Below are 19,578 nucleotides of genomic sequence, written 5' to 3' on the forward strand. Positions count from 1 at the left end.
GTACCCATGGATTACTACGCGGGAACAAATTTTTAAGAAATTGAAACGGCCGTATATACACGTTAGTGTATATTAATGAAGTCGGCCATGTTATTCGTGAGTGAAATCTGATGAACTTCCGAATAATTACGAGCAGCGAAAAAAATACATATCATCCATGTTTATTCACTCTGTACCTTCTGTTCAAAATATTTGCTTTAGGTAATTAAAGTCAAATACTTTGAATAAATAATGTTAAAATTTCTCTCAATTCATATATCATTTATATTTATTGTCCATAAACCACCTAGCGTTTATTATATATGTTTGCATTTAATTCAGATTGGATTTACAAAGCGAGAATATCTACTTTACATATTTTTCAATTTTTTTTAAATCCAACTGTAAGCCCTCCACACTAACCTTTACGAAAAGAAAGGATTATCATCTACCATTTTTAATAATAAAGCTCCCTCTTCAAAGTTACATAATTCTTTTTGACGTTAATAAATTGTTTCCACCAATAAACTCCGAAAAAATGGGTTAGATATAATATGCCATAAAACCTGGCTTCCGGCTGTACTTTAGCACATAAATTGCTCCACTTTTCTTTTGCGAAATATATTAGATTACCTTCGTGAAATACGAAACGTCTGATAATGGCCAAAAGTATATCTTTGTCGGCAGATTGAATGGCAATAAAAGCCAGTGGGGAAAACGCAACAAAATTTCTTTATGTTGAAGGTCAGATGTCGAGTGGACGAACTTCCGAGTTTACCTGAGTGTAAGTTTAAACAGTCAACTTGGTTCAGGTTGACTTGGTCTGAGATTATTGATCACGTTGGCATAGTTTACATATCTAGCTGTTGTAAACTAAAACTAATTTGCATTAATTAGTTTACGAATGAAATTTCAGACGTTATCCTAAACCAAACGCTGGCACAGAGGGCTCATTATCTCACTTGGCTGTCGCAAGTTGCTGTAACACCACACAATAGCGACCGGCTATAGATTGCAAGTATTTTAAATGAGAGTTACGTGAAACTTTTGTCGAAATTAATTATGGGACAATATATACATTTTCAGTTTTAATGTTTCAGACTATTTTTTTTTAAATTGATACTGATAATAATTTATGTGAGCAATTTTAAAGAAGCAGTGCAAAGGTCTAATTGAAAAGACAACTTTGATTTTTATATTTCAGCTCTTTCAAAACGTGTATTGATATATGTTACTGTGTAAAAAACAGCTTCTACAGAATTTTAATCCCTCAATAGCGATTAAATTCACAGTTTTACTGAAGTTTTAAAGAAATTCTGAGGTAATAAAGATGAAAATTTATTAATATTTTCGTGTTAAAAAGATCGTAAATCAAAATTTTATTTCGTTACAAATTAACCGAAGAAACATGCACAGCTTTCCAGTTTTAGTTAAGTTTTCAATAAACGCGCGAATGTGAGTCAGATGTATCGACGTACAAGCTATAAAAGATGTAAGACGTCGAAGTCGAAAAAAATCGCAGTGCTTACCCTTTACGAGATGTTCGACTAAAAGCTGCTCTAATTGAGACCATTTTTTGTGCTCTTTCCGAATGAATAAAAAAGCTGGTAATAAAAATCGGAAATATAATTCATCATGTCGATTTTACTTCAACAAAAATTTTCTTTTTTAACTTCAGAGCAGGCCCATGTGAAGTATAGTAAAGCAACAATTCACTGTTTGCATGACTGGAGGGCAAATTTTAGTTGTAGTGTAACATTTATCAGCACTACCGATATTTTTCAAAACATGCACTTTACACGATAGATAATGGATTTCATGACCTTGAGTGGAAATAATTTCAGGGTGTACTTTTGACCCAAATGTCCTCTAGATAATAGATAAATTATAGGCTACCAAGACATTTTTTGAAAAAATACCTAATCAAAATTAATTTTGTTGAGTCATCTAATGATATTTTGTTCACAGTCTCTTTAAAATAGTTTAAGTTTATAACCTCTACAATCTACATACATATTTTTCAGTTTTATAATACTTAATTAATTAACCAGATTACACGGAATTTACCAGAATTCGGCAAATCTAAATTTCCCTAAAACGATCCGCATAGTAACATGCTTACATTAGAAATTAGTTATGAATTTATTACATTATTTATTACTCTTATTTTGATAGTAAAAAAATGAAATAGGCCTATTTTATTTTAATATTTTGGAAAATGGAAAATATAAAAAAATTCTTACAATGACTAAAAACTGAAATTTATACTTGTTATATTAAGACTCAATATTTTTTAACCATATTTTAAAACATGTTCCTAAAAAATCGTCTTCCCCTTAAAAAAATAATAAAAATAATATGCAAGTACGTACATTAATTTTAGAACTATATTTAGGACATATAAGTGTTTATTTATTCGCAACCAAATATGTGGCATTAGGTATAATGTCTAAACTTCTACTGTCTAAATTTTCAACTACTTTAAAATTTCAAATTAAGCATTTCCCTAATTTTGGGGATTCTATATCATAAAATCGTAAACAAATAGAGGGAAATGAATGCCTCTAATTTTCGTATACCATTCGATAAAATGAACTTTTTACACAACTTGATCGAGGTTTCAAAAATCAGCGGAAATTTCTAATTGATTCATTAATTTTTTAGATTAACTGAAAACAGAAAACCTTTAAGTAGTAGAACGAAAAAAATTTGTTTATCCATCTTTATTTGTTTTTTGAAACAACAGAAATTTTTCCTCTTTTCAAAATATGTAGATACCTGTGATTAATAAGAATCTAAAGCGCTTTCAAATAAAACATGATATAAGGAAACTTGAAAAAGCCTGAAACAAGGTGTACTATTTTTTGGTTACTGAACGTATATCTACAGTTTAACATAAATATATTCATACCTTGTCAAATTCAGAAGCGAAGCACGAAAGAAGAGATATAATTCTCCTGACGGAGAATATTTTACTGCCAATTTTAGCTGTCTGAGGCCAAGCCATAAAAACCACCCCAAGATCAGTTATGAATGCGATAGCTTAAGGGTGCCCAGTAGCTGGCCGAAAAATGAGCTAAATAGAATTTCATTGTACGGGCGTAATTTCAACTTTGAACAAAAAATCGACATTTCAATTGATAGATTATGTCTAAATCTCTGGGGAAGAAACAATATTTTTTAAAATAAGTGATTGTTTAGTGTTTAATTAATCGTTCATTCTTCGAAGTTAATCACTTTTTTAAACGAGAAGAGAGCATGTTTCCCTTCAACTTTTATATCATTGCAAAGACAACATTGAGCTCTATGGGGAAGAACTGGTCATTTTTGTTTAAAGTTTATATTTATCAAAATATTTGCGTTTTAAAAAAATATTAAAAAATTAAAATAAAGTGAAACTAGGCAACCCTATTTACAAAGGATCCGTTTCTATAAATGGTTGAGTTTTACACAGCAGGGAGCCTTGGCGACCGACCCTTTCAGGTAATCAGTTTAGGTCATAAAACTCATAAATACTCTTAGCTTATGAACATTGTTGAAACTTTTTACAAGTCGACTTCTTTCATTGCTGACATAATTTGATTTAAAAGTATGCAAATTTTTATAATTTTATACATTTTACAAAAACATTTTCTTTCAAAAAATTAATCGAATATTTTTTATTACTCTGTCATTTTATATATGATTCAATACACAAAACTGACAAGATTTAGATTCTCATCACTTCACTAATCACTTATTTACCTGCCTTTGCTTCATTTTCTATACCATGTTACAAAGATTTTGGGAGAGTACATGTTGAACTAGATTTGCAGGGATATAGAATATTTTTCACAGTAGGATTAGCCGTGTTAGTTGTTCTCTCATTTTCCAAATTTTACCAAAATAACGTGCGGTTAGTCTAAAGGATTTTTCTGCGCACCATTCTGGATTATTGCATTAGCCAATTGTGTTTTGTTCGATTAAAAAGACATCAACGTTTAAACGTTTTTCGAGAAATACTTTTTGCGCTGTGACATATCAGGTATTTCAACTGCTTCGTTAGACACATCCTCGCCTGCGAACTTGTTTGATCCACGGACAGGAGCGCGCTCAGGCCAATGTCGACTCTAAGCGTCCAGAATTTCTGCGGGAAATAGTTATTATTTAGATGCTTTTATTTACTGATTTTTAGTCACAATTTTGGTAGTTATTTTTTAATTTTACTTTTAGCAGTAATAAAATCCAAACACGAAAAAATGAAACAAATAAAAATTGGAAAATCTAAAATTTAAAAATCGAGGAATTGAACAATCGGATCATTGAAAAATCGAAACATCGAAAAATTGGAAAATCTAAAATTTAAAAAATCCCGAAAATTAAAAAATTGAAAAATTGAAATATAGAAGAACTGAAAACTCGAGAAATCGAAAAATCTAAAATTTTCCAAATTGAAAAATTAACATATGGAAAAGTCGAAAAATTGAGAAATCGAAATATAAAACAGCCGAAAAATTGAAAAATGTAAAGGTTAAAAAACGAAAAACTGAAAATTGGGAAATTCAGAAGTCGAAAAATCGTAAGACTAAAAAAACGAAAAATTGAAAAATCAAAAACCTGAGAAATCAAAAAATTCAAAAATCAAAAGTCTGAAAAATAGGAAAATTGAAGAACTGAAGAAGTAAAAAATGGAAACTTTGGGAAGAAACGGGAAAATAAAAAAAAAGAGTAGGTACTTCAGAAATCGGAAAACTGAAAATTTAGTAACGTCAAAATTTTGAAAAATTGAAAAATTGAAATATTTAGAAATCGAAAAATAAAAACAAGGAGAAATCGAAAATTTGAAGAATGGAAAAATTTTAATAAACGGGGGGATACAAAATTTAAATTACATCTACTATTGTAAAATTCGGAGATTACGTCATTTCATTGTTGGTTGCAAATTTTGGTGAACGTTCTGCCATTTGATAATACAATTTGAAATGTAAATTTTGTCATTGTTCTAGAACTGCGTTCACTTATTGGCTGTACAGTTCGACCAAATGGTCGAAACGGGTTAGTTCTTCGCAGTGGATGTGTATCAGATCAGCTCTAACGAAAGTCGGCTTATTGATAAATCGCTTGGAGTCGATATTGGCCTGAGTGCGCTCTGGTCTGTAGATCAAACAAGTTCTTAGGCAACGACATGTCCATAATTAGAATCTGCACTTTGTGTGCACTGTTTTCTTTTTAAAGTACGTTTCTTTTTGTGGCATGTTATTTGTCTATTACTAAACGTTTGTGTAAATGCTATCTGGCTCTTATTACATTTTTAAAACTAGAAGATAAATTTGCGACTCTGTTCAAAGCGGCATAAAATTTTTCATACAACCCAGAATTTGAAACTTCATCAGACAAAACTGTTGAACTTCCTTGTCCACTTTTTAGAATGCTAATATGTGGTTGGGTCCATTCAGGATGTCATTTTTTAAATTCAAAATTTTTTATGCTAAGGAATGTTTTCGTTTTTTCTGTATTTTATATCTGGAAATCTAACCTTGAAGCGTTATATTTTGCCTCAATATTTTTGGCTACGAAAAAATACGATCAAGCGCAAGAACTGAAGTTGTTCGTGTCGGAGAAGTTTTAGCTATCAAATAATGACGAGTTCAATGTAAATTGTGCTTTTTATTTTTTCTTATTTGAAATAAGTAGACTTAGTTCATTTTTTCATACAATATTGGAACAGGGAACAACTGCATTTTTTTACTGTTATATTTGGACATAAACAGTTTATTTTATATATTTTGAAAACATTATAGAGAAAATAAAAAGTTGTGTTAAACTAAACCTTGTGGGTTTCTGAATCTATTTTCTGCAGCGTTTTAAACTTTCAACTCAATTTCTTTCAAAACACATACAAATGGATTTCAAACGTTATTCCCCTGTACTCTTCATTTGGAAATAAATAAGCTTCTCTGGTATTGTTTACAAATTTGCATTTTATGACAAACTCCCTACAGTGACCATAATATCTCCTCTTGGGTCGGTACCTGCGGTGGATTGGTACTTTGGGTTACATAGTTACAAAAAACAATTCTTCTCACTGGAACCGATTTTGTAGGCGACGACTGGGCACCCTTAAGAGCAGGTTTTACTCAAGCCATTCATTCATTTCGCGAACTGTGAAGTCAGTGAATTCTGAGGGACGTAAACATTTTCGAGGGGAGAGGTGAATCTTAGTAAGCGTACACAGAAAGATTCAACTTAGTTCGGTACCGTCGTCGACTTGTAACACTCCACCGATTATAATATGACAAAAGTATTTCAAAATACGATCTCTGGTTAATTGAAAAGCATTTTTCTTTTTGGAAATTTTCGAAATGTTTTTACAATGTAAGAATTTATTGATAAATATTTAAATTTTTTAGTTCAGTTTAGTCGAAAATTTATCCGAGTTATTATTATTATTATTATTTTTTTTTTTTTAATGAAAAACTTATAATTACATTCTGAGTAACAAAGATTTGATTATCATAAAAATTAAAAAAAATGACTATTAATATGAAAAAATTTAAAATAACTACAAATATAAAATTTCAATGACAGTTTCAACGAAAAATGCAGTGGCACTCTATCCTGCTATCAAATGTTTTCAGCTAGTGTTAAGAGGATCAACTGCGTTTGGAAACAGAGCCGCAATAACAGACAAAAATTAATTTCTTAATAAATTCAAATAAAGTGGTAACTGAAATTTCCATCTTCGAAAAAAATGGTCTGATTATTTAAATTTATAACAATTTACTGCACCATAGCAGTGCAAATAGCAGCATATTTTAATTTCCCTAATCGGGAAAGTTACGAACCGTTGCTATCTGAGATCCGCTACACTAGAGATTGACGAAGGTGGCGCTATTAAGGGTTTGAAACTTCACGTAGGATGGAAGTAAAATATGGCTAAAGAATGATATAGTACTTTTACGACAGTGGCTTCATTAGCATTTTACAACGGATCCCTCATAAAATTCAATAAATACAAACAATAGCACGTTACTCAGCCAGTTGTAGGCCACGTGCCGTATTGAAAGCATTTTTATTTGTTACTCTTACAATAGCAGAGAGAATTGACTACACCCATTGTGACGATCTCGTAAAAATTACCGCAAGTTCAGTACCAATTAATAACCGCCCTCCTTAGACGAACTATAGCAAAGGACAAAATTACCATACCATCAACACTAAAATGATCACAGCGGACATTAGTTCACACTTACAAGTTGTTGAAAAATAATTTTAACAAAATAAAGTAATGACGTTTGCTTGACAATTTATTTGACCATAACTGTCAAGCCAAGCAAGAAACATAATTGTTTTAACATTAAATTTCCATGGTTGGTAGACAATTTTTTTCTAAATCATATGGCATTCATGGCAATATTAATTGACGATGACGTTCAAATTTCTGGGTTTTCGAATTAGATATTTCTAATATGACCGTCAACTATATAAACAAATACAGACGACACAAAAACTACAGATATATATATATATACAAAGGGAGACGTAATAATTCGCCACCTACATAAAAAAAAGAAGAAATTAACCATGCATCAAATTGGTCCCATTACAATAATTAAATAAAATAGTCATTTCTTGGAAATTAAAAAAGAAACATAAGTGTAGACTTCTCGTAACCATACTCAGTTGCAAAAACATTTTTATTTCACAAAAAAACTCAAAACGTCCCAAAAACAACTACCTCAAGTAGACCATCCACTCTACCAATCTAATATTTTTTCGAAGTCCACGCTTGAGTGCTTTTCACGAAATCCGTCACCAACCACTCCAACCAAATAAATTCCAATTAGCTCCCAATTAAAAGTACCACCCCCGCCCTCCTCCCACAAATTACTACTCCACCATTTGCAATTATCTTCACCGCCCATTATCTTCCGGTAAGCAAAGTCCACATACAAGATATCCTGATATCGAGACCTATCAATTGATGTAAAATAGTAACGGCAGAAGCGCGTGTTTGGTAAAATCGATGCACGTGACGTCAAATGAGTTGCGCGTCGTAAGCGTCGCCATCGGCGTCAGTCGAGTTCTTGCAGCTGTGACCTGACGATGCCTCTTTCTTGGAGGCCTCTTTTGCTGCTTTTTGTTTCGACTTTTGGCCTCTCAGCTGGTGCTGATCTATTCAGTAACTCGTTCCTCGTCAAGTTTCGCAGAGATGTCGACCCGGAGGAGGCGCACGAGGTGGCTTCCAGGCATGGCTTCGTCAACATGGGACCGGTGAGTATTTCGAAAAACAGCTGTTCGGCGTGACACGACTGCGTGTTCCGAGCCAAACGCAGTCCATTTTTTTTTTTTAGGTTTTTCCAATAATTTTTAAGCTTTTATTATACATATAAAGATTGTATTTTTTTTAGACAAACTTATCTTTGCTTTTATAAATTAATTCCATTTTTGGGGGTAGTTGGTAAGATGAAAAAACTGGAATGTCAAATTACTAATACAGCGCTGTTTAAATCTACGATTTGAAGGAATTTTATGTGGTTACTGTACCAACTTGGTGGGGATAATTACATAACACTTTAGGATATGTACAATGTAACACTTAAGGTCAGTAGCTACCTTTTATAACTTAACAGACTTATTATTATGAAATATTAAATATAACATATCCACAACCTTCTCTATATAACACAAGGACAGCTTTTTAAGTTTATCATCATTATTTTTACAATGTTTTTGAAATTTTTCATGATGTATTTTAAAAAATCAATAGTTAAAATTATTATTTATGGAAATTTTGGAAATCGCTTTTCACCACTGTTTTCAGCCTATAAAACCATAAATTACAGGAAAAACATTGTAGACCTTTTTGTCGGAAATGAGGTACAGTAAAAGCAGTTTCTTCGACACAAGCTTCTTTTACAGTATTTCATTTCCAACAGATAAGTTGACAGTGCTTCTCCTGTAGCTTCTAAAATTTCGTAAGCTGAAAACAGTGGTGAAAACAGTGTTCCGAAATTTCCGTAAATAATTGAGATATTGATTTTTTAAAATACCTGATGAAAAATTTCACTAAAATTAAAAAAATATATACGATGATAAATCGTCTATTCGTAATGAAAATATTACATTTTGAAAATGTATTAAACAGTCTACAAGAGCGAAATATAGCAACTGATTTTAACTTTAGTATGTTTCATGATTTCGAAGACATTAGATGAAAAATTGTTGCTACAAGCAAACAAAAAACAAAACAAAAAATTTTTTAGATTTTTTTAATTGACCATCAACTTTCTGGAGGAAATACGAAAATACATTTTAGTTAAAGTTTTTAATTGTAAATCAATATTAGTATCAGTAGATGTAAAATTATTTATTATGAGCAAACATTTTGTCACTCTGCACATTTATTTTATAATCACGATTTAATACGACGTTATAATTTCTTTGAAGAAAATAAATGGATAAATATTGATTACTCATCTTCACAATAATCGGTAAAAACTCTCGAATTATTTGTCCAATAAAACCGCCAACAGACAGACAAACAGACCAACAAATCAAGGGAAACGAGAACTCTCCAGTCACACATCCGTCTGCTACAATACTTCCGTAAGTTATAGCATAGCTTCGAAACTAAAAATGAACCTCTATTGTTTTATGTTATTGATTGGTAATTTAAATAATAAATGTTTGACATAATAAAAGTTAACTAGGTCCTTGGGCACTCAAATGGTTTCAATTATTTCTTCCACCATTTTTAAACTTCGTTAAAGTTGAGTCAGATTTATTATAACTATTGCAAAACTGTCTTTTATGTTTCATTAGAACGAATATGGTTATTAATTACTCAAAACAATAAAATAATATTGATCCGAATAATTGATAATAGACCCACATGTTACAAATATACCAAAGGTACGAGGGGCGTTCAAGAAAGTGTAAAATTTCACATATTGTGGGATAATTATTTGATTTTAGTAATCGTCCTTTTTCCCGTCTTTAAATCTTTCGGCATTAATTTATGTCGTGTTTTAAATTCATTTTTAATTTTGGGTTAAAAACATGCCAGAAAAAGCTTTTATATTTACATAACAATGGAAATTTGAACTTGATATATATGTTACAGCTAATATCCAAAATCCGTTATTATGCATAATAACTAGACATTTTAGGAATTATGCGTAATAACTAAACTCATCAGTTATTATGCATAATAACCGGAAACATTAGGGATTATGCGTAATAACTGAAATTTTCAGTTATTATGCACAATAACGGAAACGTTTAGGTAATATTCATAATAACTAACAGAGGAACAGGAATTATGCATAATATTTTCCAAAAAGCTACCCACCCTGCCCCGCTTTCCCCTACATATTACATGTATTTAAAAAAAAAAAGGGACAAATTACAGTTATATAAACGTCATATTCCCATTGCTTTTCATAATCTATGAGAACCTGAATTGCTCATCTTGTCCCGTTTTTTTGAAATCAGCTGGACATGTTATAGGCCAGTGCCAAGCCTTTGAAAATGATAAAAAGTGAAAAAAATTAGAACAGGATGATACCCATTGCAAAAGGAAGAAAATATAACAAAAATAAAAGGAAACATAATTTACGGGCGATCTGAGGTCCGGAAGGGGAAGAAGGTGAGCTTTTAAGGGTAGAAAACGGTTTATCACGATTTCCGGCAAAACTACAAGTCCTATCGCAAAAAGTTAAAAATCAAAGTTGTAGGTAATAAAAAGATCTACAACTTTTGTATTTACACTTTCTTTACATAACCTGAAAATTTATGCAAAAAATGCAAATAACCGAGTTTTTGGTTTTTTATTTTTATCTCCCACAATTTTTTTTTTAACGAAATTTGGTGAAAACTTACCTATTTATGTCCCAAACTACGAGTATTTATTTTTTTCCTTTATTTTGATTTAATATCGAAAAACCACCCTAATTTTCAATCGAAAATTCTCAACGCAAAATATTTGCTGTTTTAAAAAAATCGGTGTGCTTTTTGTTCGCTAAAATCTCTACTTTCTGAAGGTGTAAAAAAAATTATACATTACTATGGCAAATTTTCACAGGAAATGCAAAAAAACGAAAAAACTCGAATTCAAAAATTTGTTTTTTAATTATTATGTAAAATTTGGAGCTATTTATTAAAATGTACACGTTAATTACTCGAAAAACGTAATATTCCATGTTACATTGATAAATTAATAAATAATAAATATAATTAACAACGAAATAAGTTAATACACTTAATACTTTATACATCTTTAGACATCTACAATATTTTGTTAAAGTTGTAGGGTAATTTTTAAATTATATGCATAGGTGCCTATTTATTGCTATTTTAAGATAACTTACATATCTGAATGGCCTACGGAAAATTTTAGCCCATCAGAAGAATGAACAACATCGTCTATGAAAACACACGTGCAGGCTGAGTTAGTTAAAAAGAATCATGGCGAATTGACTTATTTAAAAGAAACTTTTGGAATCTACAGTCACAAGGATTTTCCTGTAAACAAGCAGAAGACTATGCTGATGCTGACATAATTAAGATATCGATAGAAACTGCCAGAGATACTAATAAAACTGTTATAGTTGTGGGTCAAGATATTTTGGTCTTTTTAAATCAATTGAATTCAAATAATTATGACATTTATTTTCTCAAACCAGGATCTGGAAATGTAAAAGATCTATTTTTCACAACCAAACTCTTCCGAAACGGTTTGACTAATTTTTATCAAATTTTCTGTCTATATTCGGTAGGTCTGAGAATAGGTCGTAACCTATTTTTTATACCCCTAGGTGATAAAGGTGGCCCACCCAAAAAGTTTTTTTTATTTTTCGGACAAAATTTGTTATTTTTGTTTTTTAAGATTTGACTTCAAAAAATACATATAACCCTAAATTTTCACCCTTCTACCATCAACCCCCATCTTGTAGTAACGATATTAGTATCTTACAGATACGCAATAGGGTTCAAGATGGCTGTTGAATATAATCATTGTCGTACGATAAATTTTTATGTATAATTTATAATTTAATTTAATTAGAATTTATTTATTTTGATTTAATTTTTTATTTAACTACTAAAATATTCACTAGAAATAATTTATATGGCAAAACAACGTTTGCTGGGTCTGCTAGTTAGACGATAAAAATTTGTCAAATTTGACCAATATTTTTTATAAAAACAGGCAAATAAAGAAGATATCGCAAAAAATGGATTACAATTAATCAAATATATATTTATAAATGTAAAAATGACAATATAACACTGACTCAATTAAGATTTCGAAAATCAATTGGCAAGAATTAAATCATCTTTCATATTGACAAATCTCCCACCAACAGAAGGCGTTTGTTTTATGGATTTTAAATTTTTGAGTTTATCAGTGTAACATGGAATCTTACTTTTTCGAGTAATTAAAGTGTAAATTTTAATAAATAGCTCAAAATTTTACATGATTAAAAAAAATTCGAATTCGAGTTTTTCGTTTTTTTTTTTGGAATTCTTGTGAAAATTTGCCATAGTAATGTATACCTTTTTTTACACCATCAGAAAGTAGAGATTTCAACGAACAAAAAGCACACCGATTTTAACGTGAGAATTTTTGATTGAAAATTAGAGTGGTTTTTCGATATTAAATCAAAATAAGGGGGAAAAATAAATATTTTGAATCAAAAAAATTACAGTGAGTTTGGGACATAGTTTTCACCAAATTTCGTGGAAAAAAAACTTTTTTGTGGGAGATAAAAATAAAAAACCAAAAACTCGGTTATTTGCATTTTTCGCATAAATCTTGAGGTTATGTAAAAAAGTCTAAATACAAAAGTTGTAGATCCTTTTATTACCTAGAACTTCGCTATTTAACTTTTTTCGATAGGACTTGTAGTTTTACCGGAAATCGTGATAAACCGTTTTCTACCCTTTTATACATTTTCTTCCTTTTCCAATGGGTATCATCCTGTTCTAAATTTTTTTGTTCTCAAAAATTATCGGCCCTGGCCTATTAGGCAATATGCTTAATGACTAATGTTTCAGGTATTACGCATAATTCCTATTCCTCAGTTAGTTATTATCAATATTACCTAAACGTTTCCCTTATTGTGCATAATAACTAGAGAGCGGATTTCTGTCGGGCTAGACAAGGCCAAACTCGGTACGGCTCGTACGGGATGGGAATTCATTGCAGTTACCGGCTGCACTTCGTTTATTTGAGATTAGAATAACGCTGCTTCGTTGCACTCTGCTGTTAATTCCAGTTCTCATTTAGTTAGCCGTTTGATTAATAAATCGTTAATTGTATTTATGGAATCAAGTGACAATTAAATTCAGTGATTACCTATCACCCGCTACTGAGTCCCGGCGATGCAGCGCGTCCCCACTAAAATCGTGACGTAGCCCGACAGAAATCCGCTGTCTAATAATAACTGAAAAATTCAGTTAGTACGCATAATTCCTAATGTTTCCGGTTATTATGCATAATAACTGACAAGTCTAGTTATTACGCATAATTCCTGAAATATCTAGTTATTATGCATAATAACGTATTTCGGATATTAGCTGTAACATATATACAAATAATGTATAAAAATGTCAACAACTTGATAGCGATTATTAAAAAAATATTATGATAATCTAATTTTTTTAACTATTCTTTTTGAATAATTTAATGGGAATAATTGGTCATTAAAATGTCAAGAACGACCCATTATAACAAGAGAAAAAAAAACAAACAAGTAACAAACTCTTCATCAGTTTTGAGAAAAAATACTTGCATGTGAAAATACTTTCAACAGCCAAGATAAATAACGAAAGGCACTTTAGAGAATACAAAGAAACACAAAACCAAACATAACATAACGGATACAAGCGACGGCACTTATGATTAAGGCTGTTTTATGAATTCATAAAATGTTATTCCAAACGTTTTACGTTATAGTTTTTAACAAAGTATAAGAAATGCTATATTAACATTGAAAATATTGTTTCTGTTATAATTAATGAAAATATCGCATGCCATTTAAAACATAAATCTCAACAATAATGCAGATATTGTCATTAAATCTCTGTGGTCAATTTTAGATAAAAAAAAACATGTAGTTTTAAACTATATTTTAACCAGTATACTTTTGTAAGAAAACAATATAAAAACTACAAAAAAAAATAGTAAAAAGTGAGCCTAAAATTTATATTTTAGGCTAATTTACCAAATTAGCTATTTTAAGGTGATGATGTAACATGCAACTGCAGTTTTGGAAAAGTTGTCAGGATTTTGGACACTCCTTTAATAAAAACAAACGATTTGGAAGTTGCTGACGTTTCGCCGCTTTATTTGGTGGCGTCAAGACAACTTATTTACAAATTATTAGCCCAGAAGAAGTCAGTAATTAAAACCAGCAAAACGTCGGCAACTTCAAATTCTATTGTTTTTAAAAAAGCACTGATAACTTTGCCAAAACTGTATAAAACTATGGATGAGATGATTAATATTCATCTACAATTATAGGAGCAATACTTTTACATAAACAGTAAACATTCCATTAATTCGTCTGACTCGTAACAGGAAATTAAATAAGACAAACGCCGCGTACTCACTTTTTCTTTCATCAATCATCACCAACCCTAGAGTGAACAGTTGTTGGTAAATTTTAGAGGAATATATTCCAAAAAGTATGATATCTACTTGATTCGCATGAGCGATCACCGTTCAACCACTAACATTTAACAGTGCTTGTTGATTTTCCAGTGACTCCCTTTTAGAAATGTGCTGTCACATTTTGTTGTAAAAACCAATTTTTGTTAGATTCTAGTAGTGTAAGACCCAACTTTGTTGGCAAAACATTTATTTTTTAACCCCCGATGAAAAAGAGGGGTGTTACAACTGCGGAAGAAATCCACGAAAGGCTTTTTTCTACACTGGGTGACTCATATTCTTATTATGAAATCCTTCGTCTTTAGGTTAATTGAGTTCAAGTGTAGAAGAACATCCGTTGAAGACGCACCAGGTTCTAGAGGTCCAAAAAATGCCATCATACCAAAATCATTGACAAAGTTCTTGATATGGTTTTGGGCAATAGACGAATGAAGATGTGTGAGTTAGCCGAAACTAGAGAGTTGAGATAAATAGTTCATTTTAACTAGTTACCTTCGAAGCCTTTGTGTATCAGTCTGTCGATCTGTCTATCTGTTTGTCTGTCTGTCTATTTGTCTGTCTGTCTGTCTGTCTGTGACTTCCAAGGGATAAACTGATTTCAATGCGTTTTTTCAATATCATGAGGTCATAACGCAGTTGGTGTAGGAGTTAGCTCGGTTCGCGCTAAAGTGGGAACAGTACGACAACCGTCGTAACGAATCTTAACCAGCTTCAGACTTTTTAAGGTTGATTTTTTATGTGGGGGATTTTAAGCATTAACATTTGTTTATTATTTTTTTAATTATAGAACTGGCTCAAAAATTGATCTAAACGCATTGTCAACCGAGTAAAATATTCAACTACGCAAAAAATTCACCACACACGTCGAAATAACTCAGATCAACCCTGCAGTGTTTCCACAGACAAAAAGTTCAACCTAGATTTATTAGAATATAACTAAATAACATCAACAAATAAGCATTTGAAGCAAAATAATAAACCACACACCTTTGGATAAAATTCAAAATTCAATTTCGATGTGTTTAAGATAGCATTTTTTTGGTAGGAATTTTAGTGATACTAAACATGAAACAAATATTTCGTCCAAAATGCTAAAAATGTTTTTCTTCACTCAATGAATAGAAAGATGGTGTTAAAATTTACAAATTTATAACAAAACAAAATTGGTCGAAAGCTGTTTCGACAAAACTTCCCTCGCTCAATTCAATGCAACATCCAGCAATTTCAAATTAAGTTTTTTCTTTACACAATTTTGTGATGACGTCATCAACATTTCTGCAAGGACATGTATATCAACATTGGTGTAGTGTAATACTAAAAATAATAGTACTGTATACCAAAAGTTTTCTGGGAAAATGGAGTAAGCCGTTCCGGATTTAATCAACTGATTCATTTTTTTTTTTTGAGCCACCTGTGTAACCAAATGTAAAAAATTTGAATGACATCATCACATTATTGGTGGGGATGATTAGAGAAATTTTGATTAGCATTTTACCATCTACATGACATTCCTATTATAAATACAAAATTTGACAATTATAGGTCCAGTACTTTTCGAGATTATCTATTTAATAAAAATCGGGACGGCAAACCGACAGACAGACGGACATACAGACAGGCAAATGGACAAACAGGCAGACAGACGGACAGACAGACTCGATTACAATACTTCCTTCGCTTACGCTCGGGAAGTAAAAAGCTATCAAACATTTTCTACTGATTTCATAATAAGATTGACCTTTTATATAAAATTTTACAAACACTTCCTGCATCTATATGGTAAATCTTCATTTCATTAGCGTTTTATTTATTTATTTATTTATTTATTTATTTATTTATTTATTTATTTATTTATTTATTTATTTATTTATTTATTTATTTATTTATTTATTTATTTATTTATTTATTTATTTATTTATTTATTTATTTATTTATTTATTTATTTATTTATTTATTTATTTATTTGTTCACAACTGGAAATCACAAGGGAGTAATTCCACCAAACATGATGAAAAATGTAAGTTGTTATTACGTACACATAAGTATTTAATACCCCAGCATTTACACACTTTTAACTCTATTGTATTGTGCAATTCGTAGTTGAAATTATGAGATAAATATTTGGTGTTTGTAAAAGCTACAAAATATAAAATTTAAATGTGGTGGCTATTTTACTTTAACAAAAGTAATAATAATTGCAGTAAATTTTACCAACCACCCGGCAATTAACAGAGACTGACATCATTCGTTCCAGTATTTTTCTTTCGAATAAAAATTTGATGTCAAAAGAAATTTTCTGTGCGATTTGGAAAAGATCTTAATCACAAAACGTATCACTATATTGCTCTCTAACGATGTTTTACGATGCAATTAATGTTGCATTGCTTTGTTTAACAAATTGATCCAACCTTGTTTGCCGAGAATTTTCGGCAACTTCTGTTCGTTGATATACATATATGTGTGAATTCGTCCAGTTCCTTAACCCATGCATGAAGTGCGTAAATATTCTAAAAACAGTTTTGATACGTACAATTTAACACTAGCAGTAACATTTTAACATGTTATATTTTCAAAAATTAGTGGTCTTGAATTAAAAATATATATAAGGTCCCAGATAAAACACTGCAGCCTCATATTTTCAGAACGGATGGACATAATGAAATTCTGTAAACGTCATCGTTATCATCTTGAACTGTCAATTTAGTTTTATCAAGACAATGCCAACGAAACGCGTCTACATTTTTTTGTTTTTTTTCGGTGTAGTGAGAAAAACGTCATTCGGTGTTTTTACGGCTACTTCCAACGCTTATTTAGATTGACATGAAATCATATTATTTGCATAATTCATCAAGAAAGCCGATTTTATTTTCTCTCCCGTCTTATTAACGAAAATAGAATAGGCTCGTAATTGAGCCCTGTACTACACGTACATTAATTTTAGTACAGCCAAAATTTCACGTTAATCAGTCTGGTGGTTCCGAAGATTACCTGTCCAATAACGCATCAGAAAACGCCAGACAGGCCACGGAAACGGGGATCGACATTTTCGGAATTTACAAGGTATCAAATGTGGACAAAGGATGAAATTCATCATTTGTTAACAGGACCTCATCCGTCATCGTACACTCGGGAAGTAAAAAGTATTTTCTTACAGTAACAGTATGAGTAATTTTATAACTGTTACAACGGGCAGTTTTCTCGAAAAGCTACTAGAAAGTCACTTACGTAGATTAAAAACATTAAAACATTCACACAACTAATCTTAAACGTAATGCTTGTTTCTTCAAGAGGTTCAGGAAGCCCAAAATCATCAATAAAAACGATAATGGTCTCTGCTCATGAACCAAGTAGCTGCAGTCGTTTAAAGACATGCTGCAGACACCATTGTAAGGACGAAACGGAGTGACAAATTAATTATCAGAAATTTGCAAACGCGCCAGCGATACTGGTGTTTTTATAACATTCAATTACTGAAAAACGATTGTGAATTTTAAAAAAATGAAATATACCATCACTAAATTTTCTGTATCACACACCAGAGACGAGAACATTTGAATCTCGATAACCGGAAGTTAATAAAGGGGAGCTAAATGGCAACGCAAAACATCCAGCGACCTATAAAGGACAATAATTTTCAACAAAGTGGCCAAATTATTTTAGAAATCAACAACTTAACATGGACGTAGATGTGAACTCATGAATAGGGAACTGATGAATGTCGTATCTCTCACGCCGTATCGAGTCACTAACTTTGTTATCTCTTTCCAACTAAAGAAATTTAAATTTTATTATCTTTGTAGGGCACGAAACGAGATGAAGATTCTGAGTTTTGACTGAGTTTGCATGATACTTTGATAACTTTGGGGTAAAGTTAAAAACTGTAAGTTGTCGAGTCTTTGCTAGTATTTTTGAAAGTAAACTTGTAACAAAAATACATAAACATTAAACTATGAGTTGTGAAATTAAAAAGATAACTGAATGGCCTTAGAAGTGCTTAGATTAAATTCCCTAATACCATCTAAAAGCATTTTTACTTCCTCGGGGTATATAAACTAAACACTACAAAGCATAAATAGTAGAAATAGTATATTATATACCAAGGGACCAAAGTGCACGATGTAATCCCGAAAGTGGAGAGTAGTGCCCGAGCGTTAGCAAGGGCAATAACCACTTGAAGGATTACATCGCACTTTAGTCTTTTGGTGTATACAGTGCATCTTTTTTAAAAGTGGCCATGGGGATTCCTATGTTAAATTTTATACCCCATGTTAACTTATGTTTGAGTAAAGATTCAGAGCTGAAATTTTTACTGGGTGTAATTTGGTCGATTTTATTAATAGTCATGTTTTAAATTAAAGGATATTTCTTTAAAAAAAGTTAAAATATTTGGATATTTTTGTCGCTAATAATGTAGGCAGCCATGTAAAAACAAACATTTACCTGACGTTTCTAAAAGTCAACATGCCGCAGTACACAATTAAAGAAAAAGTACAAATGGTAACTGATGGATACATTAAAGCCTTATCGACAACAGAGAAACTGCGCAAAATTTTGCTGCAGCATTCCCACATCGTTCCATACCCGGCAAGAGCACATTTTGAAAATTTTATAGCAGAGTTATAAAGACAGGTTTTTTCGATCGTGGACATTAAAAACGCAATTTCAGAGAAATTGTCTTTTATTTTCTTCATTTATGTTTGAATTCCATCATTCTGTTTCTTTTTAAAAACTACAATAAAGGTATTTTTAATCAAAATTATGCTGTCAAAAATGACGAGTTAAAATGATAAATCAAAACCTTCTATGATGTACCAACACTTTTTAATCAAAATAATTTTTATTTTTTAAAGCACAAGTTAACAAATTGCTGCAAAAAGTTGTAGTGGAAATTAAAGTAGAACCCTAAATAAGGCTATTTTCTCGGCAAAAATCATCTCAGGGTTTTC

At 31.1% G+C, this 19,578-nt stretch overlaps 1 protein-coding gene across 2 annotated transcripts in view; it reads left to right on the forward strand.

Annotated features, from left to right (window-relative positions):
- LOC135134146 (neuroendocrine convertase 2) overlaps window positions 1–19,578 on the forward strand; it is a 138,770-nt gene that overhangs the window by 3,628 nt on the left and 115,564 nt on the right. Inside the window, exon 1 of one of the 2 annotated variants that reach the window (XM_064062765.1) lies at window positions 8,026–8,232. The exons of the other annotated variant lie outside the window; for it this stretch is intronic. Within the exon in view, the coding sequence (XP_063918835.1) occupies window positions 8,065–8,232 (168 nt within the window). The 5' untranslated portion in view covers window positions 8,026–8,064. Of the gene's footprint in view, window positions 1–8,025; window positions 8,233–19,578 lie in introns of those variants that run through there. 2 annotated transcript variants of the gene reach the window in all.

This window comes from Zophobas morio, unplaced genomic scaffold, assembly GCF_036711695.1.
Source record: "Zophobas morio isolate AGI-343-1 ecotype UQ-CSIRO unplaced genomic scaffold, CSIRO_AGI_Zmor_V1 ptg000023l, whole genome shotgun sequence".
Classification (NCBI taxonomy): Eukaryota; Metazoa; Arthropoda; class Insecta; order Coleoptera; family Tenebrionidae; genus Zophobas; species Zophobas morio.